Source organism: Arachis ipaensis, chromosome B7, assembly GCF_059453495.1.
Source record: "Arachis ipaensis isolate K30076 ecotype BB chromosome B7, ASM5945349v1, whole genome shotgun sequence".
In the NCBI taxonomy this organism is placed as follows: domain Eukaryota; kingdom Viridiplantae; phylum Streptophyta; class Magnoliopsida; order Fabales; family Fabaceae; genus Arachis; species Arachis ipaensis.
This window is the reverse complement of record NC_142442.1, coordinates 58,790,154-58,802,964: the sequence shown is the minus strand read 5'-3', so window position 1 is coordinate 58,802,964 and position 12,811 is coordinate 58,790,154. Positions and strand designations below refer to the sequence as shown.

Here is a 12,811-nt window from a genome sequence, read left to right as displayed (position 1 = left end):
CAAGGTAAATAAAATTGCTTAATCTAAAAACCCATCAATTTAGTCATTGTCAATCTCAAACCAATTTCCAGTAACGGCGCCATAAAACTTGATGACCGGAATTCACTCACTATATAATGAATCTGTTCCTTGGCAAGCACACCGAAGTATCGTCAAGTAATAACCCACTAGGAGTGGGGTCGAATCCCACAGAGATTGGTAGATTGAGAAACTTTAGTCAATGGATGAATTAGTCAAGCAAAGCAATAGAGATTGTTGAGTGCAGAATTCTAAATTAACAGAAATGTAAATGACTTAAAAGTAAAGGAAAGCAATAAAGTGCAAAAAAGTAAATGGCAAGAATGTAAAGTACTGGAACTTAAATGACTGAATAGTAAATGGGGATTGGGTAATGATAGAAATTAAAGAAAGCTATAGGGAATATGGAAGATAAGAATAGGGAAAATTCATTAAAATTAGGAGATGTTGCTCCCTTTGGATTAGATCTAGATAATGTCTTCTTCAATCATGCAACTCATTGACCTCTTGGCAATCATGATTGACTGAACCCCAATCCCATGGTGATTAAATCTCTCAAATCTTGATAATCAGCCAATTTCTTGGTCTAATTGCTCATGAAGAGAGCTATGCTTGGTCCCTGATTATACCACACATCCTCATAGATCCAAATAGTGGGTAGATTTAATGTCACCATATCCAATCCCAAAACCCAGATCTACTAAAGTGTGAGAAGAAATTTCAACCATGGTTTCATGTTTCCTTTTCCAAGGTTCCCATGAAACCCATTTTGCATTCAACCTCTTTCCCAAGATGATTGAACACTAGCATGAAGAACAAATTTCATTCTAACAAATCAAAGAGAAGATGAAGAGAAGAAGAAATTCACTATCATTAATCCATCAAGTACAACAGAGCTCCCTCTCCCAATGAGATGGAGTTTAGTTACTTATAGCTTAGAGAAAAATACAGGAGATGGAGAGATGAAGTGAAGTGTAAAACTGAAAGTAAAACTAACTCTCAATTCCAAACAAACTAGCCAATCCCCTTTTTAGCACTCTCAATGGGGTATATATACTACTCTTATCACTAGAATTAAAAAGTTCAAAAGAGAAAAGAAAATTACAATTGAAAAAAAAAGGAAAAACTAATAGAAATGACCCATATGCCTGGCATGTGACTGGCGTTTGAGTGGCGTGCCACGCCTAGCTCTTCAGCTTGGCTTGGCGCGCCATGCCTGGCTTCAAGTGGCACGCCTCCTTTGTCCAGCTAACCTTACGTGCCACGCCTTCGAGCTCAAGTGGCACCCCCAAGGTCTTTCCTTCTTTCTTCCTCTCTAGAATCTTGAACTGGCGTGGCGCGCACATGTTTGGTGTGCCACGCCCATAGTAAATACTTCATCCTCCTTCTCTGGAAATTAATGCTGGCGTTCCATGCCCTGTAGCTGGCGTGCCATGCCCTTGATGATGCATGAATAAGTCCCTCTAGTCCAGTAAACTGGCGAGCCACGCCCAGCATTCAAGTGGCATGCCCATGGTCATCTAGTTTTAGTGTGCCATGCCTAAAGTCCCAAGTGGCACGCCCAGTCTTCTTTTTCCTTGTAAGCTTCTGCTGGCGTGCCACGCCTTCGAGCTCAAGTGGCACGCCCAGTGTTAGAGTTGTATCCTCCCTTTCTGGATTAATGAACTGGCGTGCCACGCCTTTGATCTCAAGTGGCATGCCCACTGTTGGTATTTGAACTCTTCAAGCTTGGCATGCCACGCCTAGAACTCAAGTGGCACGCCCCAGACTTGAGCAAGGTTGGCGTGCCACGCCTTCGAACCCAAGTGGCACGCCCAGTTTGCTTAACCTTTTATTCCTCTTTGCTTAGTTATACTGGCGTGCCACGCCTTCAAGCTCAAGTGGAATGTCCATTTTGGTGTTAGGCTTCTTCAAGCTTGGCGTGCCACGCTTAGAACCCAAGTGGCACACCCAAGACACTAATAAGGTTGGCGTGCCATGTCTTTGAGCCCAAGTGGCACGTCCATTGTTGAACCTTCAACTCCCTTCTCTGGAACAATGAACTGGCGTGCCACGCCTTCGACCTCAAGTGGCACGCCCATTGTACATAATGGTGTTGGCGTGCCACGCCCAGCCTGGCGTGCCACGCCCCCTTGTGTGCCTTCAAATATGCTCTCTGGAATATATAATTGGAGTGCCACGCCTGGCCCTAGCGTTCCACGCCCATAGTAAAGCTCCAAGGGTTCTCATCTGGAATTGTCAACTGGCATGCCATGCTCATTAGCTGGTGTGCCATACCCATATAACCTCTTTCTCTTTGCTTCTCTGGAGTTGTCAACTGGCGTGCCACGCCCATTAGCTGGCGTGCCACGCCCATTGAATTTTGCTGGCGTTTGCACCAAGTGGCACGCCCAGCACATTTTTCTTGTTTCCTTCTTCTTTTGTTGCTCTTTTCACCTAGAATTCAAACAAAACTCATTTCAAAGCAATGTACCATAATATTCACCATTTACTCATGAAATTTCATTGATTGAATGAGATTACACTCTTTTTATGGTCCTTTTAGATGGGATAAAGAGGTAGATGATGCAAGTCATCAATATCCCCTTCTCCTTTAGCTTTTTTCTCTGGCTTTGTAGTGTTTCCACTGCTTTAGAATTCATTATCGGAATGCGATTTCTAGGTTGAAGAACCTATGTCTATTGATAGTTTTAGGGGGCTAATGTAGCTTTAGTGTTCTTTTGCTGTCGTGTCACTGCTGTGTTTTCCCATGTGTGTTAGGATACCCCTAAGATTACTCCGTTTTTTCAAAGATTGTTTCTTTGTGGTTGTTGGTTGTACCTTTTTACCAAAGAAAGTTTGCTTGGTTTCAGATTTGTTGTAATGCTTTCTTTTGTTTAATGTAGGTATACTCGTCTATATGTCTCTTTCAATCCCCTCAAAAATGTCTTCCAAAGTTCCTAAAGCTTTATTGAAATGGGTAAATTCTTCAGTTCTTTGTTCTAATCCCATAGTTGATAGTGTCTTTGTAAAGGAACTCTGTAAACACCATAGGATTTGTAGTTCTGGCGAGGATAAGGCAAAATATGAAATAGCAGCCCCTGACCCTGAAGATCGAGTTTGTTTTAGGGGAGTTGTTAGGTCGGAACCCATTTGATTTTTATGTACGACTGTCTATTTACACGACTTGGGGTTATGATCCCTTTTTCTGATTTTGAGATAGAAGTATTGTCCCATTGTAGAGTGGCTCCTTCCTAAATCCATCCAAATTCTTAGACATTTCTTAAAATTTATCAACTCGTTAGTCGTGAACTCGGATTCCCGATTTCTTTGAAAATCTTTTTTTACCTTTTCCACCTAACGAAGCCCTTTAGTGCTTCGAATAAACAGAATAAACAACCATGGGTCTCCTTCCGAGCTATCCAAAGTTGGAAGGTGTTTTTAATTTTTGATAAGTTGTTCCATGATTTTAAGAACTTCTTTTTTAAAGTCCGTGCTATTGAGGGGCACCACCCCTTCTTTTTTAATGAAAATGATGAGCCCCGCTTCCAGTTATATTGGGTAGAGGCGGCCCCTGTTGAAAAATATAATTTGGTAGACTTGGACGAAGTCCAGGAGGCAGTAGTTGAGTTCTTTCGCGAGGCTTGGGAACGGGCTCTAAACCTTGACACAAAGAAGTTTCTTCTCGGAACACTGAGTTATATTCGTACCGAGCTAGTTCTTTACTATTATTTACAGACAACTGCTCGTTTTTCTGACTTGTTTGTTGATATCTCTTATTCTTTTTTTTTTTTGCAAAAAAAATGAAAAATGGTTCCAAGGCTTACCAAAAAGTCCAGGAGGCCAAGAGGAACTCCCGAGCTTGGGCTGCTTAGGTTCAAGAGAATGGTAAGTCAGATACTCCTGCTCCGGCCAAGTCCGACTTGGGTACCTCTTCTCAAATCAAGCCGGTAAACACTCTTCCTCCTCCTCCTCCTCCTCCACCTCCTCCTCCTCCTCCTCCTTTGGTCCTTACTCCACCTGTTCCTCCCTTCTTGGAACCGAGCTCTAAGAAAAGGAAGACTTCGAAACCCAGTGCCTCCAATGTTTATGATACTGGGTTTGATGGGATAAAGTTTTGTGAGAAACACATCCTTCCCCAGAGCTCCATTGCTATGGATGATGTTTCTATCAAAAACCACCTCAAGTTTTGATCCGAGGGAGGATCTGTACTATTGGGGTATGCTCCACCTTATTGAAAGAGTTGGAGAGGACTCCCTTGAATGCAACTCAGCATTCTTTGGAGGCCGAGAAGGGTTTGGAGGAAGAGAAGATAAGTCTGGAAGCCGAGCTTTTTAAAGCTCGTGATCGAGAAAGACAATCTTTGGCTTCCTGTGCTCTGGCTGAAGGGTTATTGAAGAAAGCTGAGGAGAATTATGTCCAAATTTTTGGGGAGAATTTAGAGTTGAATAAGAAAGTGGAGCAACTTACAGAAGATTATGTTAATTTGGAGGAGTCGGTTGCTGAGGGCTCATAAGAGGTGTTTGAGATTCTGAAGAGACAAGTTCAGGTTATTGCTCCCGACTTGGACTTGTCTCCTCTTAATCTTGAAAAAATCATAGTCGACGGGAGGATTGTCTCTCCACCTTGCCATCCTACTGACTCCGAGCTCAAGACTGCTGGACAACACTTGGTTGAGTCTCCTCCTCAAAAAGTCGTTGCCTCCGATAAGAACCTTCCGACTTCTTCCTCTCAGCAAGAAGTCACCCCAACCGAGGAGATCCTCCCACTTCCTCCACTGAACCCAACTCTTCTGCAGCTAAAGACCAAAATCCTCTCATGGGCCCTGTTTAGCACTTTGGTTAGGCCCGGCTTGTGGGACCTTTTTATGAACATTTCTTTATGTTTTTCTTTTGCAATGTTGTATGCTTTTGTTGACTCTAGTCCTTTATAAAGGACCTTAATAACTTTGGCATTTACTGTTATTTGTGGATATTAGTCCTTTTTTGGTAGGACTGGACAATTTTCCTCTTGCTTTGTAGTAGTTATAATTACCTTGAAAGCATTTCTATATATTTGAGCTTTCCTTTTATCTTAGGATTTTACTATGCTTGCTTTCATAGTATAAGTCGGACAACTCGTCTGCTAATGAGCTGTTAGTGAGGCTATGGTGAAAGCCTTTAATAAGTATCCTTGACCTTAGGAATTTTAAAGAAGGGTTTTTTCCATTACTTAGTGCGAATGACCAATTTCTTTTGTTATTGAATCATTTTTACATCTTAAGTTATTTTTGCGATACATTTTATTCTGCTCGAATGCTTTCCTACTTATAAGTCGTTTTTATTTCAAATTTATATGATAGTTATATATAACATTTTTACACCGACTTGTACCTCGTCACTTTATCTTGCCGACCATGTAGGTCGGGCAACAGATTTTCGCGCTTTTTTGAGCTTAAGTCAACGCGTATCGTAGGAAATAGTAATGGAATAAATAGAAAGAGACATTATTATTGATGAAATGTAATTTACAAAAATGCTTTGCTACCAAGGGATAACTTTGTTGTCCCTAGTTCCCACTTTGATGCCTCATTAAAACCCCCTTCAGAAAAACCCTTCTCGGAAAAAACTGTGAAGTCGGGAAAAAGAGTACATTAGGGAGCGAGGTGCGCTTCTAGCTTTAATATCTCTTCATGTTACATGCGTGCCACAACCTTGGGAGCTCAGCTCCGTTCAAGTTGGACACTTTTTCCCCAAGACTTCGGTTACCTTAAAAGGTCCCTTCCAATTGGCAGCGAGCTTTCCTTCGCCCGACCTGTTTACTCCAATGTCATTTTTTTTATCAGGACCAGGTTGCTTGTGGTGAAGCTTCTTCGTATGACCTTTTTATTATATCTGGCATACATCCTTTGCTTCAGCACTACTTCTCTTATCAAGGCTTGTTCTCGGACTTCTGGGAGAAGTTCAAGTTCTTCTTTTTGGGCTTGAAATTTTCTGACCTCATCATAAAATCTTACCCTTAGACTTTGTTCATTGACTTCTATTGGGATCATGGCTTATATCCTGTATGCAAGTCAGAAGGGTGTTTCTTTAGTCATAGAATGAGGTGTTATTCGATAAGCCCACAGTACTTGCAAGAGCTCCTTTTGCATCCTGCAGCCTTTTCTTTAATCCAACTAATATAAATTTATTAGCTGCTTTAGCTTATCCATTAGCTTGGGGATGTTCTACCGATGTGAATTGATGCTTGACCTTTATACTTGCTACGAAATTCCTGAAATTAGAGTTGGTGAATTGTGTACCATTATCCGGGGTAATGGAGTGAGGGACTCCGAATTGAGTAATGATATTCTTGTGTAGGAATTTTCAACTTTTTTGAGCTATGATAGTAGCTAGTGGTTCTGCTTTGATCCACTTGGTGAAGTAATTCACTCCTACAATGAGGTATTTAACCTGTCCAGGGGCTTGGGAAAAGGGTCCGAGTAGGTCTAACCCCCATCTCGCAAAAGGCCATGGAGAGGTTACGTTAATGAGCTCTTCGGGGGGAGCAACGTGGAAGTTGGCATGCATCTGGCAAGGCAGACACTTTCTAACAAAGTCGGTCGCATCCTTTTGCAAGGCCGGCCAGAAGAATCTAGCTCGGATAACTTTTCTAGCTAGAGATCGTGCTCTGAGATGGCTTCCGTAGATGCCATTATGTACTTCCTCCAAGACTTCTTCAGTTCTACAAGTCGGAACACATTTCAATAAAGGAGTTGATATTTTCCTTCTATAAAGGACATTTTGTACCAGAGTGTAGTTTTGTGCTTCCTTCCGAATTCTCTTGGCTTTTTTCTATTCCTCGGGAAGGATGTCGAATTTTAAATATTCAATAAAGGGAGCTATCCAACTGAGGTTTAAGTAGGAGATAGGCAGAATGTCCGATTTGTTATCTGCCTTGATAACGGAGGACTCCTTGAGGGTTTCTTATATTAGACTTTTGTTATTTTCCCCTAGTTTGGTACTTGCCAATTTAGAAAGGGCATTTGCTCTGCTATTAAGCTTCTGAGTTATGTGTCGGACCTCAGTATCACTAAATTGTTGAAGATGCTCAAGCGTTTTCTCTAAGTATCTCTTCATATTAGGATCCTTTGCTTGGTAGTCTCCATTGATTTGTTATGTTGCTATCTGAGAATCACTAAAGACTACTACTTTAGTCGCCCCAACTTCTTTAACGAGTTTCAGTCCTGCAATCAGGGCTTCATATTCAGCCTGGTTGTTGGAAGCAGGGAATTCAAATATCAAGAAAACCTCTATTTGAGTTCCCTTTTCATTGACCAGTATGATGCCCGCACCACTTCCGACCTTATTAGAAGACCCATCTACATAGAGGTTCCAGGTCATGAAAGCTTTAGTCTTATTGCCTGTATATTCTGCTATAAAGTCGGTGAGGCATTGAGCTTTAATGGTTACCCAAATTTCATATCTTAGGTCGAACTCGGATAGCTCTATAGCCCATTGTACCATCCGGCCAACTATGTCTGCCTTCTGGAGTATCTGCTTCATGGGTTGATTCATCCAGACTCTTATGGTATGTGTGCCTGGAAGTAAGGTCGAAGTCTCCTAGATACCACAATTAAGGCGTATGCAAATTTCTCTATTTTTGGTTACCTTAATTCTGGCCCTTGTAAGACTTTGTTTCTGAAATAAATGGAATGCTTCCCGATCTCATCTTCTCATATCAGTGCTGACGCTACTGCCTTCTCAGCGATAGCTAGGTAGAACACCAGCTCTTCTCCCGTTTTGAGCTGGGTAAGGATGGGGGTTGACTTAAGAAATTCTTGAATTTTTGAAAGGCTTCTTCACATTCAGAAGTTCATTCAAATTGACATCCTTTTCTAAGTAGTGAAAAAAATGGCAAGGATCTCAAGGCTGATCCTGCCAAAAATATTGACAAAGCTATAAGTCAACCATTCAACTATTGGACTTCTTTTAAACAAGTTGGACTCCTCATCTATAAGATTGATCTACACTTGTCCAGGTTAGCCTCAATTTCCCTTTGTGTGAGCATAAATCCCAAGAATTTTCCTGCTTTTACTGCAAAGGTGCATTTGGTGGAATTTAGTCTCATCTCATGTCTACTTATGGTGCCGAAGACTTGTGAGAGTTCAGACAAGAGACTGACCTCATCCTTGGTTTTTACTAACATGTCATCCACATATACCTCCATAAGTTTCTGAGGTGAGGTGCGAACATCTTGTTCATCAACATTTGATAACGTGGTTCTTGTATTTTTTAATCCAAATGACATGATCATGTAGCAATAATTTACTCTGGGGGTGATGAATGATGTTTTCTCCTGGTCCGACTTTGTACATCGAGATTTGATTGTATCTCGAGTAGGCATCCATGAATGATAGGTATTGGTATCCTGAAGAGGAATCCACCAAAGCATCAATATTGGGCAGGGGATATGGGTCCTTTGAACAGGCTTTGTTGAGGTCGGTATAATCGACACACATCCTCCAGTTCTCATTTTGCTTTTTTACCAGTACCGCATTTGCTAACCATGTCGGATACTTGACTTGCCTAATGAATCCGGCTTCAAGTAGAGCTTGAACTTGTTCTTCGACCACTTGAGCTCGCTCTGGTCCGAGCTTACGACGTCTTTGTTGAACAGGTCGAGACCCGGGCTAAACCGCCAGCTTGTGCGTCATGAGTTCGAGGTCTATATCAGGCATGTCGGCAACCTTCCAAGCGAAGAGGTCGGAATTCTCCCGTAGGAGGCACGGACGATTTCTGACGTTTTCTTCTTCAGCAGCTCGGTCTGAAAGCTTCTCCGGAGTTTCTGTTATTATGATTTCTATACGGAGGTAGAGTTTGGTAACTTTATAATAATTAAATATGAATTTGATAAGTGAATGTTGATTTGGTTGATTATTGTTTGAGTTTGAATGAGTTTATGTTGAATTATTGTTATTTCTTCTGATTTGTTGGTTTGACTATGAGGAGCAGCTCAGCTGCGGTTGTTTTAATAGTTTTGGGACTATTGTGATGTGGTATTTTGAGGAAATTAATGAGATTTGGTGGTTGAAAGATTAAATTAAAAGTTGAGAAAAATCGGTAACCGAAAGACTCGAAAACGGATTAAAATACAAGTAATATTTTGAAAGAAAAGGGCTAAGGGTTTTAGTTTTGGTATAAGAGGAAGATTAATATTTAAACCTTCTCTTTTAAGTGTAACATTGTATTTGTATATAAAAATCGAGGTACAATTTGTAATTATATAAATTTCGGGTATTTTTGGGTAATAAATAAAGTACGAGGGATAAAAATGGGTATTTTATAAAAGTTCAGGATTATTTTTATAAATATGAAAATAAGTGAGAGTTTCAAATATAATTTTATAAAATATTAAGGTTAAAAATAGAATATTAAAAAGTTTGTGATTTAGAAAGTAACTAATAAATGTTTAAAAAAATAAGATTTTATAAACTAAGTTTTAAGAATATATATATATATATATATATATATATATATATATATTATTTAAATTATCCTATATATATTATTGTTAATATTTTATTACGAATATTAATTAGTAGAGATATTATTAATAATATTATAATTTAGAGAAGAGCAAATAGAGTGATTTTAAAAGTTTTAGAAAACGCAGACTTAATTAAAGTACTATATAATTCTTTTTCATAAGACATTTAGGGAAAGGCGAGGGAATAATGCGAAGATAAATTATATTATGGAATGATAGGAAAGAAGAAGAAGAAGAAGAAAGAAAAGAAAAAGGAAAGAAAAATATTAAAGAACCTCTGCCATAGGAGAGCAGAGAGCAAATATTAAAAGAATCTAAAGAACCTCTGTCACAGGAGAGCAGAGAGAATGAATAAAAGAATATATTAACTAAAGAAACCCCTGCCACAGGAGAGAAGAGAGCAAAAATTAAAAGAACCTAAAAGAATCCCTGCTAAAGGAGGGTAGAGAACAAAAAAGAAAAAAAAAGAAAGAAAAAACGAAAAGAAAAGGAGATAAGCAGAGATATTGTTTGGCATTGAGAACGAGCTGAGATGATTGTGTACTTGCTGAAAATGAGCAGAGATATGGTGGTGAGTCCATTAAGATTTGCTTCTAGAGATACATCGGCCAATCCAGGGGATGGTCGGACCTGTAAGACAGAGGTTGCTTACAGAGGTTATTGATACATACATTGGCTAGAGAGAACCTCACCTGTAAGACTGAGGTTGCTTACAGAAGTTATGTTTGCATACATCGGCTCAAGAGGGTTGCACCTATAAGACAGATGTTGCTTACAGAGGTTATGGCACTGAAAACTAAACTCAGACAAAGGTTGTTGAGTTACGTCGGGAGCGAGTCGAAACTGACAGATGAGCTCATTATCTACACTAGGGATAGACATGCATCATACTTGTTTGTGCATATTTATTTGTGAGTGTGTTTTCTGTGATTGTGGGTGTGCTACATGACTGTTTGAATTCTGTATTCTATAATTATTGAATTGGATGGTACCTTGTTGACTGTTATTGTTGACCAAGTATATATAAAATGAACTTAACTCCTAACCCCGATTTTACTAAGAACTTCCCAGTTCTTACCCCCTATTTCCACCCCCTTTTAGCTACAGGTGCGAAGAATTAGTGCAGAGCTACAGGAGCGTAGAAGATTATGTTTACGAGTTGAGTTGTTAGATTTTATTTTTCCCTCGTCGTTTATTCTTTTCATTTTTAGAGAGGATAGGACTTGTATTTGAGAATCTTGAAATAAGTCTATGTGTATAAAGCTATGTGAATATATATACTCTTGTGATTAAGTGATTTAAAATAAAGTCTCCTTTCGTTTTCTTAATTAAAGTTTTGGTTCATATTCACGAAGGCTTAATATTGAATAAAGATAGTATAAAATAAAAGGTTTAAAGGTAAGTAACCCCTGAGTTTTTGGTATGATCATGAGGTGCTAAAACTAAGGATGTTATACAAATCGCCTCCAATTGCGCCCATGGCGTCGCCATTTCCGACTAGCCCATGGTGTTTTCAACGACGCCGTGGAGCGCCACTTTGGGATTTCCTTTGCCGTGTCTTGCCACACTTTTTTCGTGGTCTCTGTAACTAATAAAGTAGGGCACCGCCATTGTCACACACCACCGCCACCACCACCAAATTACTCATTTTTATTGAAATCCAAAGCCATCGCCATGGGAAGAGGGTGGAGTTGCGGCTTTGAAACACACGACGGCGGTTGCGGCGGCGGAGGTAAATGGATCAAAGCTGATACTAGTTGTTCATACCCTGACCCACGACAAAGTCAGATCCAATAAGGATAAAAGGTCCATCCAAAAAGGATGACGTCTCAACTTACCCGACCTCTTGTGGCAAGAAAGGTCCAACTTTACTCATCTAAAATAAGTAACTACCTTCCTGATCTCTCCTACTATCTCTATCTCCACTTAAAGATAGATTCCAACAAACTCTCAAGATAAAGGGAATGGTCATCCATCAACAAAGGTAGAACTACTCCAAAAAAGTGGTTATCGACTCTACTATAAATACACTGACACCCCTCAGGTATAATCATGTTTTAATATACTAAAAGCCGCCTAAAGTCCTTACTAACTTAAGTATCAGAGTCTCTTGTAAGTACCACCCTCTACCTCCTCACGAGGAACTCGGATGGTGGCACCTCGGTACAAGAACAAGTTGGATGCTGCCTCAGAAGGAGTCTGGACCTCGTGTCCAAACCCAAATCACCGTTTCAGGTAATCTCCGAAACACTAATGTTAAAGGAAGTTAGATACCATAGCGTGAAAAAGAGGCTATGGAAAAGATTTGCCACTGAAATCAGAGACCCGTTGAAGAAGGCAGGAGTTTGGTGGTGGTGGTGTTGTTGTTGTGTGACAATCGAGGTTTGGAAAGAGGATATTTAAAAGAGAGAGGAGAATGGTTCAAAAAAGAGAGAAATGATAGTGATGATGAATGGATTTTAGATGTAAAAAAATTTTGATAGTAAAAATAAAATTAAAAACTTATTAAAAATGTTAAAGATAAAATTAAAACGAATTAAACGTTAAAGATATTTTAAAAACTTTTTGAGAATATTAAAGATAAAAAACATACTTTATTCTATATAAATAATTATTTTAATGATTAATTTTGTATGTACACGTTATATAGCCTATTATTAATTAATAAGTTCTAACTAGTACATATATTTTTGTGAGAGTGCAGCAATCGTATTGTATGAGGCGGAAAAGCTATCAATAGAATCGTTGTTGTATATTAAGTGGCAACTAGAAAAGTATAAAGGATGTAATAAGGTGTTCTTTTGTTGTTCCGACGAATCTAAGCTCCACCCTATTAAACTACTTTGCACCACTCTCCGCCTTTCTCCACCTTCATCCCAAGAGGTTACCCCTCACCACTATTACTATTTTTTTTTAAATGAAAATTTAGGTACAGTTAACTTTATGTAAAGTTAATAGTTGAGAATTATTAAAAAATAATTTAAGCAAATCTATTAAATCATTTAATGATTTTCAACTATTAACTTCAAATAAAATTAATTGCACATGAGTTTCTACCTCTTTTTAATTACTTTATTTATTATACCTTCGAATTAAAGTAAGTCCTGTGCATTCTTTCAATGCTTAATTTGGATGAACTAAAATTAAAACAGATTCTTCGGATTTTGGAACATATCGGAGAGAAAGAAGGCAAACAATTATCACGGGGCTTACTCAATAAGATTATTTTCCGGTCAAGAAACAATCTCCGCCAAGCCATTCGTTCATTGGAAGCAACTTGCCGAAATAAGTAAGTCACTTTCAAATA

The 12,811-nt window shown here is 39.2% G+C and overlaps 1 protein-coding gene across 1 annotated transcript in view; it reads left to right on the top strand.

Moving 5' to 3' along the window:
- The window catches only part of LOC110264216 (replication factor C subunit 3-like), a 95,249-nt gene that overhangs the window by 11,388 nt on the left and 71,050 nt on the right, over positions 1–12,811 (top strand). Inside the window, exons 5-6 of the mRNA XM_088494185.1 lie at positions 12,209–12,387; positions 12,657–12,793. Of these exons, the coding sequence (XP_088350311.1) occupies positions 12,209–12,387; positions 12,657–12,793 (316 nt within the window). The remainder of the gene's footprint in view (positions 1–12,208; positions 12,388–12,656; positions 12,794–12,811) is intronic.